Source organism: Pseudophryne corroboree, chromosome 6, assembly GCF_028390025.1.
Source record: "Pseudophryne corroboree isolate aPseCor3 chromosome 6, aPseCor3.hap2, whole genome shotgun sequence".
Classification (NCBI taxonomy): Eukaryota; Metazoa; Chordata; class Amphibia; order Anura; family Myobatrachidae; genus Pseudophryne; species Pseudophryne corroboree.
The window spans coordinates 774,562,046-774,581,931 of NC_086449.1; the positions used below are offsets into that span (position 1 = coordinate 774,562,046).

At 44.9% G+C, this 19,886-nt stretch overlaps 1 protein-coding gene across 2 annotated transcripts in view; it reads left to right on the top strand.

Annotated features, from left to right (window-relative positions):
• LOC134933470 (platelet-derived growth factor receptor-like protein) overlaps positions 1-19,886 on the top strand; it is a 97,778-nt gene that overhangs the window by 43,332 nt on the left and 34,560 nt on the right. For both annotated transcript variants that reach the window (XM_063928697.1, XM_063928696.1), the window contains exon 2: positions 3,343-3,673. In XM_063928697.1, coding sequence (XP_063784767.1) covers positions 3,343-3,673 — 331 coding nt within the window. The remainder of the gene's footprint in view (positions 1-3,342; positions 3,674-19,886) is intronic.

Sequence of the window (19,886 nt, forward strand, 5' to 3'; positions counted from 1 at the left end):
GCAACCAATCAGGGGCACCGAGAGGGGAAGGGGGTGGGTACAAATAACCGTGTCTATCTGGAAGTCCAGGCCTTCCAAGGAGGCTTAACCATGAGCCTGAGATGATGTGGCAACACCCCCTTATGACTGAGAGCAGGAAGTACTTCTATGCTGGGCCCCAATATGTTTACTGTGAGGTATTGCCACCACCGCTATGCTTGGCCACTCCCTCTTCTGCCAGGACTCAACATTGCAGCCCTGCAACCAATCAAATTCTAGCTGTCATTTACCAGCATGTGATTGATTGCCATAAGCCACTGAGACATACTTGATGACATATTTTAAGATGGCCATCTGGAAGATCATGGTGGGGTAAGACTGCCCACAGCTGGTCAATGCCGAATTTGCGGCAACAGGGGGAGGTAGCGCCACATTGATGCAATTGATTGAGAGTTGCGTCATCGGTCCCCTGGGCCATCCACTTCATATATAGGGAAGTGGCTGGATCTAAGTGGTTGATCTACTTTCCTGGATGAACTACCCGAAATTCGGGAGAGTAGGCAGGTTTGCACTATAACCCAGTGATTGCTCACCAGACATCAAACAGAAGTGGCGCAGGAGAAAATGTCCTACTCTGACTGTCAGTCCTACCCTCACTATGGGGGTCATTCCGAGTTGATCGCTAGTGAAAACTGTTCGCAGCGCAGCGATTAAGTGAAAAAGCGGCGCTTCTGCGCATGCGTATGCGGCGCAGTGCGCACGTGCGACGTACTTTCACAACGGCCGATGTATTTTTACACAAGGTCTAGCGACGCTTTTCAGTCGCAATGCCAGCTGCAGAGTGATTGACAGGAAAGGGGCATTTCTGGGTGTCAACTGACCGTTTTCCGGGAGTGTTTGAAAAAACGCAGGCGTGCCAGGAAAAACGCAGGCATGGCTGGCCGAACGCAGGGCCTGTTTGTGACGTCAAATCCGGAACTGAACAGTCTGAATTGATCGCAAGCTAGGAGTAGGTCTGGAGCTACTCTGAAACTGCACAATTTTTTTTTGTAGCCGCTCTGCGATCCTTTCGTTCACACTTCTGCTAAGCTAAAATACACTCCCAGAGGGCGGCGGCTTAGTGTTTGCACGGCTACTAAAAACTGCTAGCGAGCGATCAACTCGGAATGACCCCCTATGTTCCTACTCACATTTTCTTTAAATATCATTAGAAAGCGTCTTATTACTTAGTATCTACGTAAAGGTACTATGTAAACTATCAGCATTTTTATTGTGCTTTTTTTTTTTTTTAGTTTGAGAAATTATTCTCAAGCCAGTAGAATTTATATCCTTGGTGCAAGAGTTCCATCTGAATTCAGATGAATCCCTGTGTATGTTCCACTCAGCTTAGTTCACAATTGGGAGGGGTCAGGGTGATATAACTGTTCTTAAAACTACATGACTTAACTGGAGTGTTTATGATTATATACATCACAGCAGCTTAACTGACTGCAGTCTCAATGTCCATGAGATCCACTTAGGAAACTGTGATGTGAGATGTGGCTTTAGCAGTCTGTAATGCAGTGCTGGGGTAATATATTATAATTTAGGGTTAACAGAGCTGCAGTGGAAAGTAAAGGGTAACTACTACATGCCTTCTACCTGCATTCATTATAAATGATCGATAATATAAGTCTAAACTCAGGGTTTTAGTTGAATTTTATACTCTAGAGTAATTTTTTGTGTTTTGCTGTTTAAAAGGTAATAAAGCATTTGTTACACTGACCTATGCAAAATGTTTTTCTTTATCATGGTACATTTTCTTTTTCAAAGAGATGGAGCAGCCATATATATGGGGGAGATGTATTAAGCCTTAGAGAGTGATAGAGTGGAAAGAGATAGCGTACCAGCCAATCAGCCCCTAACTGCCATTTTCCTGGCTGTGTTTGAAAAATGGCAGTTAGGAGCTGATTGGTTGGTAGTTTATACAGGGCCGTCTTAACAGCAGTGTAGGCCCCTGGGCACAGTAATGCACTGGGGCCCCTACCCATCCTCCGGCGGTAGGGATGGGGGGTGCTATCAGCACAGCTTTGATGTCCCGCGGACGGTAGGTGATGTTCTATCTTCCGCTCAGCATGTAGGACCTGGAACAGTAATTTCTGCTAATTACTCCTTTACTGCACAGATGGGGCTAAACTGTAGATGGAGGCATTGGGCTGAATGAAGAAGCAATGGTACATGACTTCCAGAGTGGTAGGTGGTGTATAATATGTAGGGGAGGGGCGGATAGTGGAGTGGGCTTAATATTTATAATTTTCCGGTGGGAGGGCAGCTTGCTTGACTGCTGATATCTCAAGTTCCTGAAAATATATTTCTTAGCATTGAATGGGATAAAAAACTAGAGAGTCCCACCTTTCAGAAGGTTCTGGGGACTTGGGGATCAGAGTTCAGGAGCCAGAGCAATCCACCAACGAAAATCTAAAACTGCATATTAGGCGTGTGGAGCTGGAGCGGGGACCAGCTGCTTGAAGGCTGATATCTGTCATTCAGGGCACAGTAGAGACAAGCTGCCTGTGTCTACTGAAAGGGGAGAGTTCCAGCTTTTGGATTATACCCTCAGAAATACTCTAATACCCCTTTTCCACTAGCTCAAAAAACATGGGTAAATGCACGGGGGCGCGCATTCCATTTACCCGTGTTTTTTGCAAGTGGAAAAGGGTAAACCCGGATCAAGTGACCCGTGAATCCTACCCGGCTATTTACCTGGGTAGGACACAGGACTGATCCGGGTAGGGTTGTAGTGTAAACGGGAGCCGTGTCGATGCGACACGGCTCCCATTTACACTGTATGGAAGGGCGGCGCTGGGAGATCATGTGATCTCCCTGCGCCGCCCCTGCCGCGTCACTAGAAGCGTCACCAACCCGGCATATGCCGGGTTGTGACTGCTGATGGGAAAGGGGCCGAGCACGGGTCGCAGCAGGGGGCAGCTCCCGTGTCAGGCTCCCGGCTGCGACCCGTGCTCGTAAGTGGAAAAGGGGTATAAGTCAGACAAAACCCGAGATATCAGGCTGGGAAGAGAAATTAACAGGCTTGGTTGGGGACCACTGCTTTCAAGTCAGATATCTCCGGTTCCACAGGGCCAATTTTCAAAATTCTGGTACCCATGGAAAGAGGGGACCCTCAGCTATCAGCCTAGGGCCCTTATATTCCTGGGGCCCTTGGGCAAGAGCCCATTGAGCCCATACGAAAAGACGGCCCTGAGTTTATAATGTATTATTTATCCACTTTATCACTTTCCAAGGCTGGCTAAACTTAGCTTTAGGTGAAAGGATTGTATGTAATACAATTTACTACACATACAGTAATTGTATTTGTACCTACAGCTGAATGCGATGTCAAGCAAAAGCCAGACAAGGCTACAGACAAAAAGGCAACGAAACAAACAGCTGTTGGAGTGTCTACTAAATCTATCACAAAGAAGCCCAAACAGGAGCCTATAAAACGTCAGTCGAAGGCTAAACCGTCTACGTCTTCAGTCCAGAGGCAGGCAGCAGCGTCCATTTTGTCTCAGGTCCTGCAGAGAGGGAAGTTTCAGCAGGCTGGTGACACAGTGACAGTGAAAGCTGGTCAGACATTGGATCTCCGCTGTAAAGGGACATCTGTACGATGGAATTATCCCCATTACTTGCACGAGGATGATGAGGGAAGGCTGAAGTAAGTACAACTACCAGAAAATAAGGTCAAACAGATTTCTAAAAATGTCTATTACCCCTTTCACACCAGGAGCTTTGAACACCGGTTATTGGCACATGAGCACGCATAACCCGTGTTCCTGTGCGGTGTGAAAGGTTCCAGGGGCAATATACCGGGTTGAGAGACCCGGTATTTCAACCCTGCTAGCGAGCAGGGTTGAACGTGTGTTCAACCCGTCTCGCTGTGTGGTATGAACGGGAGCCGGGTCAGTGCAACCCGTTTCCCGTTCACAGTGTATGGACGGGCGGCATTTGGAGATCATGTGATCTCCCAGCACCGCCCACGCCGTGTCACCGCCGACGTCACCAGCCCGGCATATTGCCGGGTTCAGTCTGCGGTGTGAAAGGGGGTACTGAGGCGGGTCGCACACTGGGAGCTCCCGAGTCAGGCTCCCGGGTGCGACCCGCCTCAGACTGTATGAAAGGGTATATGAGATTCTAGGAATCGGGAAATGCACATTAAATGTAAAAGCAATAAAGTCAGTTAATTTATCATTAAAATGACCCTGGAGCATCTTAGAGACATCTTACTGTGTTGCCGGTCATTGCTGCTGAAATTGCACAATCAGGGGGACTGCAGCCCCAGGCCCCCAAATAAAGATAGGCCCATCATCGTGACAACAGGATGACCAGCCACCCTGCTAGCCATAAGTAGAATGTATTCAAACTTGTATTTCTATTTCTAGTGCCTGTTTAACAACAGGGTAGGTGGGGCTGTTGCCAAGGGCCCCCCGCACACTGGGACTCCCAACACATAGCTTTATCGCCATCATGGGGGCACTGTGGCATAATGTGAACTGGGGACACTACAGTGTGTTTAACAATTTGTGGTGCTTGGAGAATTTACATGGTATACTTTTTAATAGCCTCACTTATCACAATATTATTTGTAGAGGCCTCCACAAGTTCCTTACTTCCACAAACCTCAACCCAGCCCTGATCACCAGCCGCCATATTGGTGGGTGTGGTATTAAAGATCTACAGTAATTTGATAGCCAGTCAATAGGTTGGGGTCATGCAGTAGGTCGACAGGGTCAAAAGGTCAACGGGGTCAACAGGTCAACCTGGAAAAGGTAGACAGTAGAAAAGGCCGCCAGGGTCAAAGGGTCAACACAGATCTTAAAGTTTTTTGGGTGTCATTTATCATCCGGAAACCCATATTGTCAATTTTATTGGTAGGAGCCCCCACAAACCTTAATCTGGGCGGGTCTATTTCTCTCATACATTTTTTTTACTTTTTTACAAAATTTAAGAAGGCATCGTAGCTAATAGAGTAGAGGGTGTGTACACATACACACACACACACACACACACACACACGCACACACACACGCACACACACGGCAGTAGAGAGCCTGGCTGGGCCCAGGTACTTTTCAGGGGGTGTGGCCTATTCACAGGAGGCGTGACCGTGCACCCTTAGATTTTGAAGCAAATCCCTGGCCACAGTGAAACCCAGCAAACAGCAGTGTGTGCTGGGCTGAGGAGAACAGCGGCTGCTGCCAGTTAAGGGGAGGGGACCTGGGCCTGGGTAATTAGTACCGTCCCCCCCCTATCGACTCCCCTGCGCACGCACGCAAACACACACACAGAGCTGGCCACACCCACACAGCTCTGGTTACAAACCAGAAAAAAACACTGTTTCAGGGCGCTACATATAAATGTTTACCAATCCACCACATACAGAATATATGGTTACTACTTGTTCCTTTCATCAGACGTTTTCTCTTGAATGTTTCCCGATGTCATACATAAAGGAAAGAGAAAAGAGAAACTCCCATAGTGTGATACTGGTATATTCACTGATGAATTCTATATTCCTGGAAGTTCATAAACTCTTACCAAAAGAAATGGTCTACAAATTATGCAGACAATAACGCAAATGGTATCAAATGATGTTGTAAAAGACGTATAAAATCCACATCACGGTTTAATATAACAGTTAAAACAGTACAAACAGATAGGGGTAGGATTGGTCTCTCACCAAAACTTATTGTCTGCCAAACAAACAGACAAAAAAGCATGAGTACAAATCCAAAGGCGTCCCCGGGTAGATGGTAAGTACAAAGAGAGTCTCCAGCCTCCAACCCACGTCCTCCTCACCGACGCGTTTCAAAACCTACAGGTTTATTTTTCAAGGCATGAGGACTCTATCCACACCGGCAGGTTTATAAACCCCTGCCAATTATCCATAAAAAAATTCCTAATACCAGACATAGATCTTCCTATCCAGCTAACATCCTATAATAAACATACATCTCAGATAGTGTCTACTTCATGTTTTTATTATTTCTCTCCCCCACTCCTCCGGTTTAAAGCTCTCACAGGTGTATCATTAGCGATGGTTCCTCCACTTCCGCCCAGGACTCGGCGTGCGTTCCATCAACCGGAAGTCCACATCGCGTCACTAGCCCTGGATCCTTCACTTCCGCCCCGGCCGCGGTACGCATTCCATCTACCGGAAATCCACATTCGCGTCATATCCGGTGACGTATTTCCGCTTTTTCGGAGTCATACTTAATCAAGGGGGATATACAGCCGCTGTAACTGATGACTTCAATTCATATAGGGGCCATTTTCTCTAGGTCCCATCCTTAATAGTAACAAGGAGCCATGTTGTTGTGGATCACAATGTTATATTGGCTATAAGTGGAAAATACAAAGACCCCATAATAGGGGAGGAATTACCAGAGAAACCTAGGTGTATATTTAGAAGAGCTCCTAACCTAAAGACAAAGTTAGTAAAAAGTCTGCATCCAAGCTCACCTAAAAACTCTAGTGTTCTAACGGTGGGGTTCCACAGATGTGGGATATGCATGGGGTGTAAAATGGTTAAAACAACTTTGTTAAAAAGAAGTCGGAAGTAGAGATAAATGGAAAAAAATGGACCATTAAGGACTTTGTTATGTGCCACTCCACTAACGTAATACTGTATATGGAGTTGAATGTAGCTGTAACAAGTTCTATATTGGTCGCACTACACGTCCATTAAAAGTTAGATTAAGTGAACACCTGCGCAATATTCGGAAAGGATTGGAATCTCACGCTCAGTCCATGCACTTTAGAGATGTACATCAGTGCGACATTAAACACATAAAAAAATGTATGGTTTGAAAAGAGTTGAAAAAAGCATTAGAAGCACTGATGTTACCTCTTTATTAGCAAGGAGCTGTATATCCCCCTTGATTAAGTATGACTCTGAAAAAGCGGAAATACGTCACCGGATATGACGCAAATGTGGATTTCCGGTAGATGGAATGCGTACCGCGGCCGGGGCGGAAGTGAAGGATCCAGGGCTAGTGACGCGATGTGGACTTCCGGTTGATGGAACGCACGCCGAGTCCTGGGCGGAAGTGGAGGAACCATCGCTAATGATACACCTGTGAGAGCTTTAAACCGGAGGAGTGGGGGAGAGAAATAATAAAAACATGAAGTAGACACTATCTGAGATGTATGTTTATTATAGGATGTTAGCTGGATAGGAAGATCTATGTCTGGTATTAGGAATTTTTTTATGGATAATTGGCAGGGGTTTATAAACCTGCCGGTGTGGATAGAGTCCTCATGCCTTGAAAAATAAACCTGTAGGTTTTGAAACGCGTCGGTGAGGAGGACGTGGGTTGGAGGCTGGAGACTCTCTTTGTACTTACCATCTACCCGGGGACGCCTGTGGATTTGTACTCATGCTTTTTTGTCTGTTTGTTTGGCAGACAATAAGTTTTGGTGAGAGACCAATCCTACCCCTATCTGTTTGTACTGTTTTAACTGTTATATTAAACCGTGATGTGGATTTTATACGTCTTTTACAACATCATTTGATACCATTTGCGTTATTGTCTGCATAATTTGTAGACCATTTCTTTTGGTAAGAGTTTATGAACTTCCAGGAATATAGAATTCATCAGTGAATATACCAGTATCACACTATGGGAGTTTCTCTTTTCTCTTTCCTTTATGTATGACATCGGGAAACATTCAAGAGAAAACGTCTGATGAAAGGAACAAGTAGTAACCATATATTCTGTATGTGGTGGATTGGTAAACATTTATATGTAGCGCCCTGAAACAGCGTTTTTTTCTGGTTTGTGGAGTATTGGTGGAGGTGTTTGGTGATACCTCATACACTGGGACTAGGCTGCTGAAGCATATGCGCACGAGGTTGGGATCATTTTTTGTATTAAAGCTCTGGTTACAGCTCCTTCCCTTTTCACAGAAGGCCTATTATGGACTTAACCCGGCCCTGTGCACAATGTGTGCATACCCTCCAACTGTACCTTTTGGCCGGTAGAGTACTGTTGTTTTATGGTCTGTACCGGCCAAAAAGGGCTTTGTACCGATTTTTTACTCACTAAATCTCCATTGAAAGTATAGGAAAGGGGGCGTGACTACGCCCACTTCACCCGTGGCCACACCCCTTTTCCTAATTTGTACCTTTTTTTTTAGTGTAAAATATTGGAGGCTTTGCTGCCTCACACATACACAATTCCACTTGTTAAAAAATAATTCTAATATATTGATTCCAATTCACATTACAAAAAAAAAAGCATTGTTTAAATAAAGTAAATTTTTTTTCATTTAGTATGTGTTGGTATTGCCATAGTAAAGTTTGAGAAACCCGGCAAATATTTTATCCAGCGGGTAAAAACTCTTTTAATATACCCAGCAGGGTAAGTGTTTGATAGACTTGTCGAGGTAACCCTTTGATAAATACGGAGAAGCCTTAGGAAACATGCATTTTTATCAGAGAAAGGCCTGGCCAACCTGTGGCTCTTCAGCTGTTGTGAAACTGCACATCCCAGCATGCCCTGCTGCAGTTATAGCATTTCCTAATAGCAAAACTGTTACAGGGCATGCTGGGACTTGTAGTTTCACAACAGCTGGAGAGCCACAGGTTGGCCAGGCCTAGCTTAAAGGAACAATACATCTTTTCTGGAGATTGGGGGTTGGGGGACAGGCGTGCTTTTTAAAATTAGACCACAAGGGAAACTTTTTTCCTAAATAAACTTTGTATATAGCAGATGTTGATTTTAAGATATACAAAGTTATTTGCACTGCGGCTTGCAAACATGAAAACAGAAAATATTAAGAACATTAACCTTGAAACACTAGATCAGGCATGTCCAAACTGCGTCCCTCCAGCTGTTGTGAAACTACATATCCCAGCATGCCCTGACACAGTTTTGCTGTCAGAGAATGCTAAAGCTGTGCCAGGGCATGCTGGGATGTGTAGTTTCTCAACAGCTGGAGGGCCGCAGTTTGGACATGCCTGCATTGGATACTCAGTAAGGGTAATTACACATAGCAGAACAGCAGTGAATGGGTACCACGCCCAATGACCATAATGTTATATTTTGTAGAGACATACATAACAGCTGTTGCATCTGCATTATGGACTTACGACTGCTGGATTTTTTTTTTCTCTGTCCATGCAACTGCAGAAACAAATTATTGCCCTTATTTATCAATGAGTGATACATTTCACTGTGAGTGATAAATTGCACCAGCCAATCAGCTCATAACTGTCAATTTTCAAACACAGTCTGTAACATGTCAGTTAGGAGCTGATTGGCTGGTGCAATTTATCACTCACAGTGAAATTTATCACTCATTGATAAATAAGGGCTTATATGTCCTTTAGCTGGGATGTTCATTATCATAAGAGATGAGCGGGTTCGGTTCTCAGAGAGCCGAACCCTACCGTACTTCACGTCCCGAGCCCGGATCCGAGCCCGCCTCTGATTTTCCCGCCTGACTCATACCCCTTTCACATCGCACAAATAACCCGGTATCGACACGGCATATTGCCGTGTCGACACGGATCAGTGTGCGATGTGAAAGCACTTTCCGAGAATTAGCGTGTCGTCTGACCCGGTAATTCAACCCGGTATAAAAGAAGGATTATACCCGGGTTGAATACCGGGTCAGGTGCAGTGTGAATGGGAGCCGCGTCGATGCGACACGGTTCCCATTCACAGCATAGGGAGAGGCGGCGCAGGAGATGAGCTCATCTCCCAGCGCCGCCTCCACTCCCGCCCCTGCTGCTGCTGCGCCCCCCCGCTGCTATGGCAACTGACCCGGTTTATTGCCGGGTCGGAAAGCCAGCAAAGGAGCGCAAATGCCGGATCCCACCCGGTAAGGACACGTTTCTTTTACCAGGTGGGATCCGGCATATGCGATCTGAATGCGGTATTAAAAAACAAGAGCGAGGCAAAATGTCATCATCCTGCTGTTGGATTCTCGCCGGGATGGGTTAAAAATAAAAGGAGCCACGCGTCACCGCCATTTTCACTCCGGCATTTTACAATGTAGCGAGAGAACGTGTCTCCGTCCTCAGTGTCTGTGCGGGAGGGAAAGTGGGGTGGCGATTCCAGTGCTGTCTTGTGCTGCTCAGTTCAGTGTAGTGTCTTATCCTGCATCAGTCCAGTCACAGTGGTGGTGTCCTCTGCTGCCATATGTCCAGTGCTGCTGTATAAGCCCAGTCCAGTGGTGCTGTGTTGTGCTGCACCAGTCCAGTGGTAGTGTCTTGTGCTGCATCAGTCCAGTCACAGTGATGGTGTCCTCTGCTGCCATATGTCCAGTGCTGCTGTATAAGTCCAGTCCATTGCAGTGGTGCTGTGTTGTCCTGCATCAGTCCAGTGGCGGTGTCCCTGTGCTACTGTATATGTCCAGTGGTACTGCTGTATATGTCCAGTGATACTGCCATATATGTCCAGTGGTACTGCCGTATAAGTCCAGTGATACTGCCGTATAAATCCAGTGGTACTGGCGTATAAATATAGTCCAGTGGTACTGCCATATAAGTCTAGTGATACTGCCGTATAAGTCCAGTGGTACTGCCGTATAAATCCAGTCCAATGGTACTGCCGTATAAGTCCAGTGGTACTGCCGTATAAGTCCAGTTATACTGCCGTATAAATCCAGTCAGTGGTACTGCCGTATAAATCCAGTGATACTGGCGTATAAATCCAGTCCAGTGGTACTGCCGTATAATTCCAGTGGTACTGCCGTATAATTCCAGTGATATGCCAGTATAAATCCAGTGGTACTGCCGTATAAGTCCAGTGGTACTGCCGTATAAGTCCAGTGGTACTGCCGTATAAGTCCAGTGGTACTGCCGTATAAGTCCAGTGGTACTGCCGCATAAGTCCAGTGACACTGCCGCATAAGTCCAGTGACACTGCCGCATAAGTCCAGTGACACTGCCGCATAAGTCCAGTGACACTGCCGCATAAGTCCAGTGACACTGCCGCATAAGTCCAGTGACACTGCCGCATAAGTCCAGTGACACTGCCGTATAAGTCCAGTGACACTGCCGTATAAGTCCAGTGACACTGCCGTATAAGTCCAGTGACACTGCCGTATAAGTCCAGTGACACTGCCGTATAAGTCCAGTGACACTGCCGTATAAGTCCAGTGACACTGCCGTATAAGTCCAGTGACACTGCCGTATAAGTCCAGTGACACTGCCGTATAAGTCCAGTGACACTGCCGTATAAGTCCAGTGACACTGCCGTATAAGTCCAGTGGTACTGCCGTATAAGTCCAGTGGTACTGCCGTATAAGTCCAGTGATACTGCCGTATAAGTCCAGTGGTACTGGTGTATAAGTCCAGCGGTACTGCCATATAAATCCAGTCCAGTGGTACTGCCATATAAGTCCAGTGGTACTGCCATATAAGTCCAGTGATACTGCCGTATAAATCCAGTCCAGTGGTATTGCCATATAAATCCAGTGATACTGCCATATAAATATAGTCCAGTGGTACTGCCATATAACTCCAGTGGTACTGCCGTATAATTCCAGTGATACTGCCGTATAATTCCAGTGGTACTGGTGTATAAATCCAGTGACACTGCTGTATAATTCCAATGGTACTGCCGTATAAGTCTAGTGGTACTGCCGTATAAATCCAGTGGTACTGCCGTATAAATCCAGTCCAGTGGTAATGCCATATAAGTCCAGTGGTACGGCCGTATAAATCCAGTGGTACTGCCATGTAAATCCATTGGTACTGCCGTATAATTCCAGTGATACTGCAATATAATTCCAGTGATACTGCCGCATAATTCCAGTGGTACTGCCATATAATTCCAGTGGTACTGCCATATAATTCCAGTGATACTGTCATATAATTACAGTGGTACTGGCCTATAAGTCCAGTGGTACTGCCTTATAAATCCAGTCCAGTGGTACTGCCGTATAAGTACAGCGATACTGCTGTATATGTCCAGTGGTACTGCCGTATAAATCCAGTCCAGGGATACTGCCGTATATGTCCAGTGGTACTGCCATATAATTCCAGTGATACTGCCGTATATGTCCAGTGGTCTGCCGTATAAATCCAGTGGTACTGGCGTATAAATCTAGTCCAGTGATACTGCCGTATATGTCCAGTGGTACTGCCGTATAAATCCAATGCTACTGCCGTACAAATCCAGTCCAGTGATATTGCTGTATATGTCCAGTGGTACTGCCATATAATTCCAGTGATACTGCCGTATACAGTATGTCCAGTGGTACTGCTGTATAAATCCAGCGGTACTGGCGTATAAATCCAGTCCAGTGATACTGCTGTATAAGTTCAGTGATACTGCCGTATATGTCCAGTGGTACTGCCTTATAAATCCAGTCCAGTGGTACTGCCGTATATGTCCAGTGGTACTGCCGTATATGTCCAGTGATACTGCCGTATATGTCCAGTGGTACTGCCATATAAATCCAGTGATACAGCCGTATATGTCCAGTGGTATTGTCATATAAATCCAGTCCAGTGATACTACCGTATTTGTCCAGTGGTAATGCCATATAAATCCAGTGATACTGCCATATAAATCCAGTGATACTGCCGTATAAATCCAGTGATACTGCCGTATAAGTCCAGTGGTACTACCGTCTAAATCCAGTCCAGTGATACTGCCATATATGTCCAGTGGTACTGCCGTATAAGTCCAGTGATACTGCCGTATAAATCCAGTGGTACTGGCGTATAAATCCAGTGGTACTGGCGTATAAATCTAGTCCAGTGGTATTGCCATATAAGTCTAGTGATACTGCCGTATAAGTCCAGTGGTACTGCCGTATAAATCCAGTCCAATGGTACTGCCGTATAAGTCCAGTGGTACCGCCGTATAAGTCCAGTTATACTGCCGTATAAATCCAGTCAGTGGTACTGCCGTATAAATCCAGTGATACTGGCGTATAAATCCAGTCCAGTGGTACTGCCGTATAATTCCAGTGGTACTGCCGTATAATTCCAGTGGTACTGCCGTATAATTCCAGTGATACGCCAGTATAAATCCAGTGATACTGCCGTATAATTCCAGTGGTACTGACGAATAAGTCTAGTGGTACTTCCGAATAAGTCCAGTGGTACTGCCGTATAAGTCCAGTGGTACTGCCGTATAAGTCCATTGATACTGCCGTATAATTCCAGTGATACGCTGTATAAATCCAGTGACACTGCCATATAATTCCACTGGTACTGCCGTATAAGTCCAGTGGTACTGCCATATAAGTCCAATGGTACTGCTGTATAAGTCCAGTGGTACTGCCGTATAAATCCAGTGATACTGCTGTATAAATCCAGTCCAGTGGTACTGCCATATAAGTCCAGTGATACGGCCGTATAAGTCCAGTGGTACTGGTGTATAAGTCCAGCGGTACTGCCATATAAATCCAGTGATACTGCCGTATAAATCCAGTCCAGTGGTACTGCCATATAAGTCCAGTGATACTGCCGTATAAATCCAGTCCAGTGGTACTGCCATATAAGTCCAGTGGTACTGCCATATAAATCCAGTGATACTGCCATATAAATCCAGTCCAGTGGTACTGCCATATAACTCCAGTGGTACTGCCGTATAATTCCAGTGATACTGCCGTATAATTCCAGTGGTACTGGTGTATAAATCCAGTGATACTGCAGTATAATTCCAATGGTACTGCCGTATAAGTCCAGTGGTACTGCCGTATAAATCCAGTGGTACTGCCGTATAAATCTAGTCCAGTGGTAATGCCATATAAGTCCAGTGGTACGGCCGTATAAATCCAGTGGTACTGCCATGTAAATCCACTGGTACTGCCGTATAACTCCAGTGATACTGCAATATAATTCCAGTGATACTGCCGCATAATTCCAGTGGTACTGCCATATAATTCCAGTGGTACTGCCATATAATTACAGTGATACTGTCATATAATTACAGTGGTACTGGCCTATAAGTCCAGTGGTACTGCCTTATAAATCCAGTCCAGTGGTACTGCCGTATAAGTACAGCGATACTGCTGTATATGTCCAGTGGTACTGCCATATAAATCCAGTGATACTGCCGTATATGTCCAGTGGTACTGCCATATAAATCCAGTCCAGTGATACTACCGTATAAGTCCAGTGGTACTGCCGTATAAATCCAGTCCAGTGATACTGCCGTATATGTCCAGTGGTACTGCCATATAATTCCAGTGATACTGCCGTATATGTCCAGTGGTCTGCCGTATAAATCCAGTGGTACTGGCGTATAAATCTAGTCCAGTGATACTGCCATGTAAGTTCAGTGATACTGCCGTATATGTCCAGTGGTACTGCCGTATAAATCCAATGCTACTGCCGTTCAAATCCAGTCCAGTGATATTTCTGTATATGTCCAGTGGTACTGCCATATAATTCCATTGATACTGCCGTATACAGTATGTCCAGTGGTACTGCTGTATAAATCCAGCGGTACTGGCGTATAAATCCAGTCCAGTGATACTGCTGTATAAGTTCAGTGATACTGCCGTATATGTCCAGTGGTACTGCCTTATAAATCCAGTCCAGTGGTACTGCCGTATAAGTCCAGTGGTACTGCCGTATAAGTCCAGTGATACTGCCGTATATGTCCAGTGGTACTGCCATATAAATCCAGTGATACAGCCGTATATGTCCAGTGGTATTGTCATATAAATCCAGTCCAGTGATACTACCGTATTTGTCCAGTGGTAATGCCATATAAATCCAGTGATACTGCCATATAAATCCAGTGATACTGCCGTATAAATCCAGTGATACTGCCGTATAAATCCAGTGATACTGCCGTATAAGTCCAGTGGTACTACCGTCTAAATCCAGTCCAGTGATACTGCCATATATGTCCAGTGGTACTGCCGTATAAGTCCAGTGATACTGCCGTATAAATCCAGTGGTACTGGCATATAAATCTAGTCCAGTGGTACTGCCATATAAGTCTAGTGATACTGCCGTATAAGTCCAGTGGTACTGCCGTATAAATCCAGTCCAATGGTACTGCCGTATAAGTCCAGTGGTACTGCCGTATAAATCCAGTGATACTGGCGTATAAATCCAGTCCAGTGGTACTGCCGTATAATTCCAGTGGTACTGCCGTATAATTCCAGTGATACGCCAGTATAAATCCAGTGATACTGCCGTATAATTCCAGTGGTACTGACGAATAAGTCTAGTGGTACTGCCGAATAAATCCAATGGTACTGCCGTATAAGTCCAGTGGTACTGCCGTATAAGTCCATTGATACTGCCGTATAATTCCAGTGATACGCTGTATAAATCCAGTGACACTGCCATATAATTCCACTGGTACTGCCGTATAAGTCCAATGGTACTGCTGTATAAGTCCAGTGGTACTGCCGTATAAATCCAGTGATACTGCTGTATAAATCCAGTCCAGTGATACTGCCGTATAAGTCCAGTGATACTGCCGTATAAGTCCAGTGGTACTGGTGTATAAGTCCAGCGGTACTGCCATATAAATCCAGTGATACTGCCGTATAAATCCAGTACAGTGGTACTGCCATATAAGTCCAGTGGTACTGCCATATAAGTCCAGTGATACTGCCGTATAAATCCAGTCCAGTGGTACTGCCATATAAGTCCAGTGGTACTGCCATATAAATCCAGTGATACTGCCATATAAATCCAGTCCAGTGGTACTGCCATATAACTCCAGTGGTACTGCCGTATAATTCCAGTGGTACTGCCGTATAATTCCAGTGGTACTGCCGTATAATTCCAGTGGTACTGCCGTATAATTCCAGTGATACTGCCGTATAATTCCAGTGATACTGCCGTATAATTCCAGTGATACTGCCGTATAATTCCAGTGGTACTGGTGTATAAATCCAGTGGTACTGCTGTATAATTCCAATGGTACTGCCGTATAATTCTAGTGGTACTGCCGTATAAATCCAGTGGTACTGCCGTATAAATCTAGTCCAGTGGTAATGCCATATAAGTCCAGTGGTACGGCCGTATAAATCCAGTGGTACTGCCATGTAAATCCATTGGTACTGCCGTATAACTCCAGTGATACTGCAATATAATTCCAGTGATACTGCCGCATAATTCCAGTGGTACTGCCATATAATTCCAGTGGTACTGTCATATAATTCCAGTGGTACTGTCATATAATTACAGTGGTACTGCCTTATAAATCCAGTCCAGTGGTACTGCCGTATAAGTACAGTGATACTGCTGTATATGTCCAGTGGTACTGCCATATAAATCCAGTGATACTGCCGTATATGTCCAGTGGTACTGCCATATAAATCCAGTCCAGTGATACTACCGTATAAGTCCAGTGGTACTGCCGTATAAATCCAGTCCAGTGATACTGCCGTATATGTCCAGTGGTACTGCCATATAATTCCAGTGATACTGCCGTATATGTCCAGTGGTCTGCCGTATAAATCCAGTGGTACTGGCGTATAAATCTAGTCCAGTGATACTGCCATGTAAATTCAGTGGTACTGCCGAATATGTCCAGTGGTACTGCCGTATAAATCCAATGCTACTGCCGTACAAATCCAGTCCAGTGATATTGCTGTATATGTCCAGTGGTACTGCCATATAATTCCAGTGATATATAATTCCAGTGTGATACTGCCGTATACAGTATGTCCAGTGGTACTGCTGTATAAATCCAGCGGTACTGGCGTATAAATCCAGTCCAGTGATACTGCTGTATAAGTTCAGTGATACTGCCGTATATGTCCAGTGGTACTGCCTTATAAATCCAGTCTAGTGGTACTGCCGTATAAGTCCAGTGATACTGCCGTATATGTCCAGTGGTACTGCCATATAAATCCAGTGAAACAGCCGTATATGTCCAGTGGTATTGTCATATAAATCCAGTCCAGTGATACTACCGTATTTGTCCAGTGGTAATGCCATATAAATCCAGTGATACTGCCATATAAATCCAGTGATACTGCCATATAAATCCAGTGATACTGCCGTATAAATCCAGTCCAGTGATATTGCTGTATATGTCCAGTGGTACTACCATATAATTCAAGTGATACTGCCGTATATATCCAGTGGTACTGCTGTATAAATCCAGTGGTACTGGCGTATAAATCCAGTTCAGTAATACTGCCATATAAGTTCAGTGATACCGCTGTATATGTCCAGTGGTACTGCCGTATAAGTCCAGTGATACGCTGTATAAATCCAGTGACACTGCCATATAATTCCACTGGTACTGCCGTATAAGTCCAGTGGTACTGCCATATAAGTCCAATGGTACTGCTGTATAAGTCCAGTGGTACTGCCGAATAAATCCAGTGATACTGCTGTATAAATCCAGTCCAGTGGTACTGCCGTATAAGTCCAGTGATACTGCCGTATAAGTCCAGTGGTACTGGTGTATAAGTCCAGCGGTACTGCCATATAAATCCAGTGATACTGCCGTATAAATCCAGTCCAGTGGTACTGCCATATAAGTCCAGTGGTACTGCCATATAAGTCCAGTGATACTGCCGTATAAATCCAGTCCAGTGGTATTGCCATATAAATCCAGTGATACTGCCATATAAATCCAGTCCAGTGGTACTGCCATATAATTCCAGTGGTACTGCCGTATAATTCCAGTGATACTGCCGTATAATTCCAGTGATACTGCCGTATAATTCCAGTGATACTGCCGTATAATTCCAGTGGTACTGGTGTATAAATCCAGTGATACTGCTGTATAAATCCAGTGATACTGCCGTATAAGTCCAGTGGTACTACCGTCTAAATCCAGTCCAGTGATACTGCCATATATGTCCTGTGGTACTGCCGTATAAGTCCAGTGATACTGCCGTATAAATCCAGTGGTACTGGCATATAAATCTAGTCCAGTGGTACTGCCATATAAGTCTAGTGATACTGCCGTATAAGTCCAGTGGTACTGCCGTATAAATCCAGTCCAATGGTACTGCCGTATAAGTCCAGTGGTACTGCCGTATAAGTCCAGTTATACTGCCGTATAAATCCAGTCAGTGGTACTGCCGTATAAATCCAGTGATACTGGCGTATAAATCCAGTCCAGTGGTACTGCCGTATAATTCCAGTGGTACTGCCGTATAATTCCAGTGATACGCCAGTATAAATCCAGTGATACTGCCGTATAATTCCAGTGGTACTGACGAATAAGTCTAGTGGTACTGCCGAATAAGTCCAATGGTACTGCCGTATAAGTCCAGTGGTACTGCCGTATAAGTCCATTGATACTGCCGTATAATTCCAGTGATACGCTGTATAAATCCAGTGACACTGCCATATAATTCCACTGGTACTGCCGTATAAGTCCAATGGTACTGCTGTATAAGTCCAGTGGTACTGCCGTATAAATCCAGTGATACTGCTGTATAAATCCAGTCCAGTGATACTGCCGTATAAGTCCAGTGATACTGCCGTATAAGTCCAGTGGTACTGGTGTATAAGTCCAGCGGTACTGCCATATAAATCCAGTCCAGTGGTACTGCCATATAAGTCCAGTGGTACTGCCATATAAGTCCAGTGATACTGCCGTATAAATCCAGTCCAGTGGTACTGCCATATAAGTCCAGTGGTACTGCCATATAAATCCAGTGATACTGCCATATAAATCCAGTCCAGTGGTACTGCCATATAACTCCAGTGGTACTGCCGTATAATTCCAGTGGTACTGCCGTATAATTCCAGTGGTACTGCCGTATAATTCCAGTGATACTGCCGTATAATTCCAGTGATACTGCCGTATAATTCCAGTGGTACTGGTGTATAAATCCAGTGGTACTGCCGTATAAGTCTAGTGGTACTGCCGTATAAATCCAGTGGTACTGCCGTATAAATCTAGTCCAGTGGTAATGCCATATAAGTCCAGTGGTACGGCCGTATAAATCCAGTGGTACTGCCATGTAAATCCATTGGTACTGCCGTATAACTCCAGTGATACTGCAATATAATTCCAGTGATACTGCCGCATAATTCCAGTGGTACTGCCATATAATTCCAGTGGTACTGTCATATAATTCCAGTGGTACTGTCATATAATTACAGTGGTACTGCCTTATAAATCCAGTCCAGTGGTACTGCCGTATAAGTACAGTGATACTGCTGTATATGTCCAGTGGTACTGCCATATAAATCCAGTGATACTGCCGTATATGTCCAGTGGTACTGCCATATAAATCCAGTCCAGTGATACTACCGTATAAGTCCAGTGGTACTGCCGTATAAATCCAGTCCAGTGATACTGCCGTATATGTCCAGTGGTACTGCCATATAATTCCAGTGATACTGCCGTATATGTCCAGTGGTCTGCCGTATAAATCCAGTGGTACTGGCGTATAAATCTAGTCCAGTGATACTGCCATGTAAATTCAGTGGTACTGCCGAATATGTCCAGTGGTACTGCCGTATAAATCCAATGCTACTGCCGTACAAATCCAGTCCAGTGATATTGCTGTATATGTCCAGTGGTACTGCCATATAATTCCAGTGATATATAATTCCAGTGTGATACTGCCGTATACAGTATGTCCAGTGGTACTGCTGTATAAATCCAGCGGTACTGGCGTATAAATCCAGTCCAGTGATACTGCTGTATAAGTTCAGTGATACTGCCGTATATGTCCAGTGGTACTGCCTTATAAATCCAGTCTAGTGGTACTGCCGTATAAGTCCAGTGATACTGCCGTATATGTCCAGTGGTACTGCCATATAAATCCAGTGAAACAGCCGTATATGTCCAGTGGTATTGTCATATAAATCCAGTCCAGTGATACTACCGTATTTGTCCAGTGGTAATGCCATATAAATCCAGTGATACTGCCATATAAATCCAGTGATACTGCCATATAAATCCAGTGATACTGCCGTATAAATCCAGTCCAGTGATATTGCTGTATATGTCCAG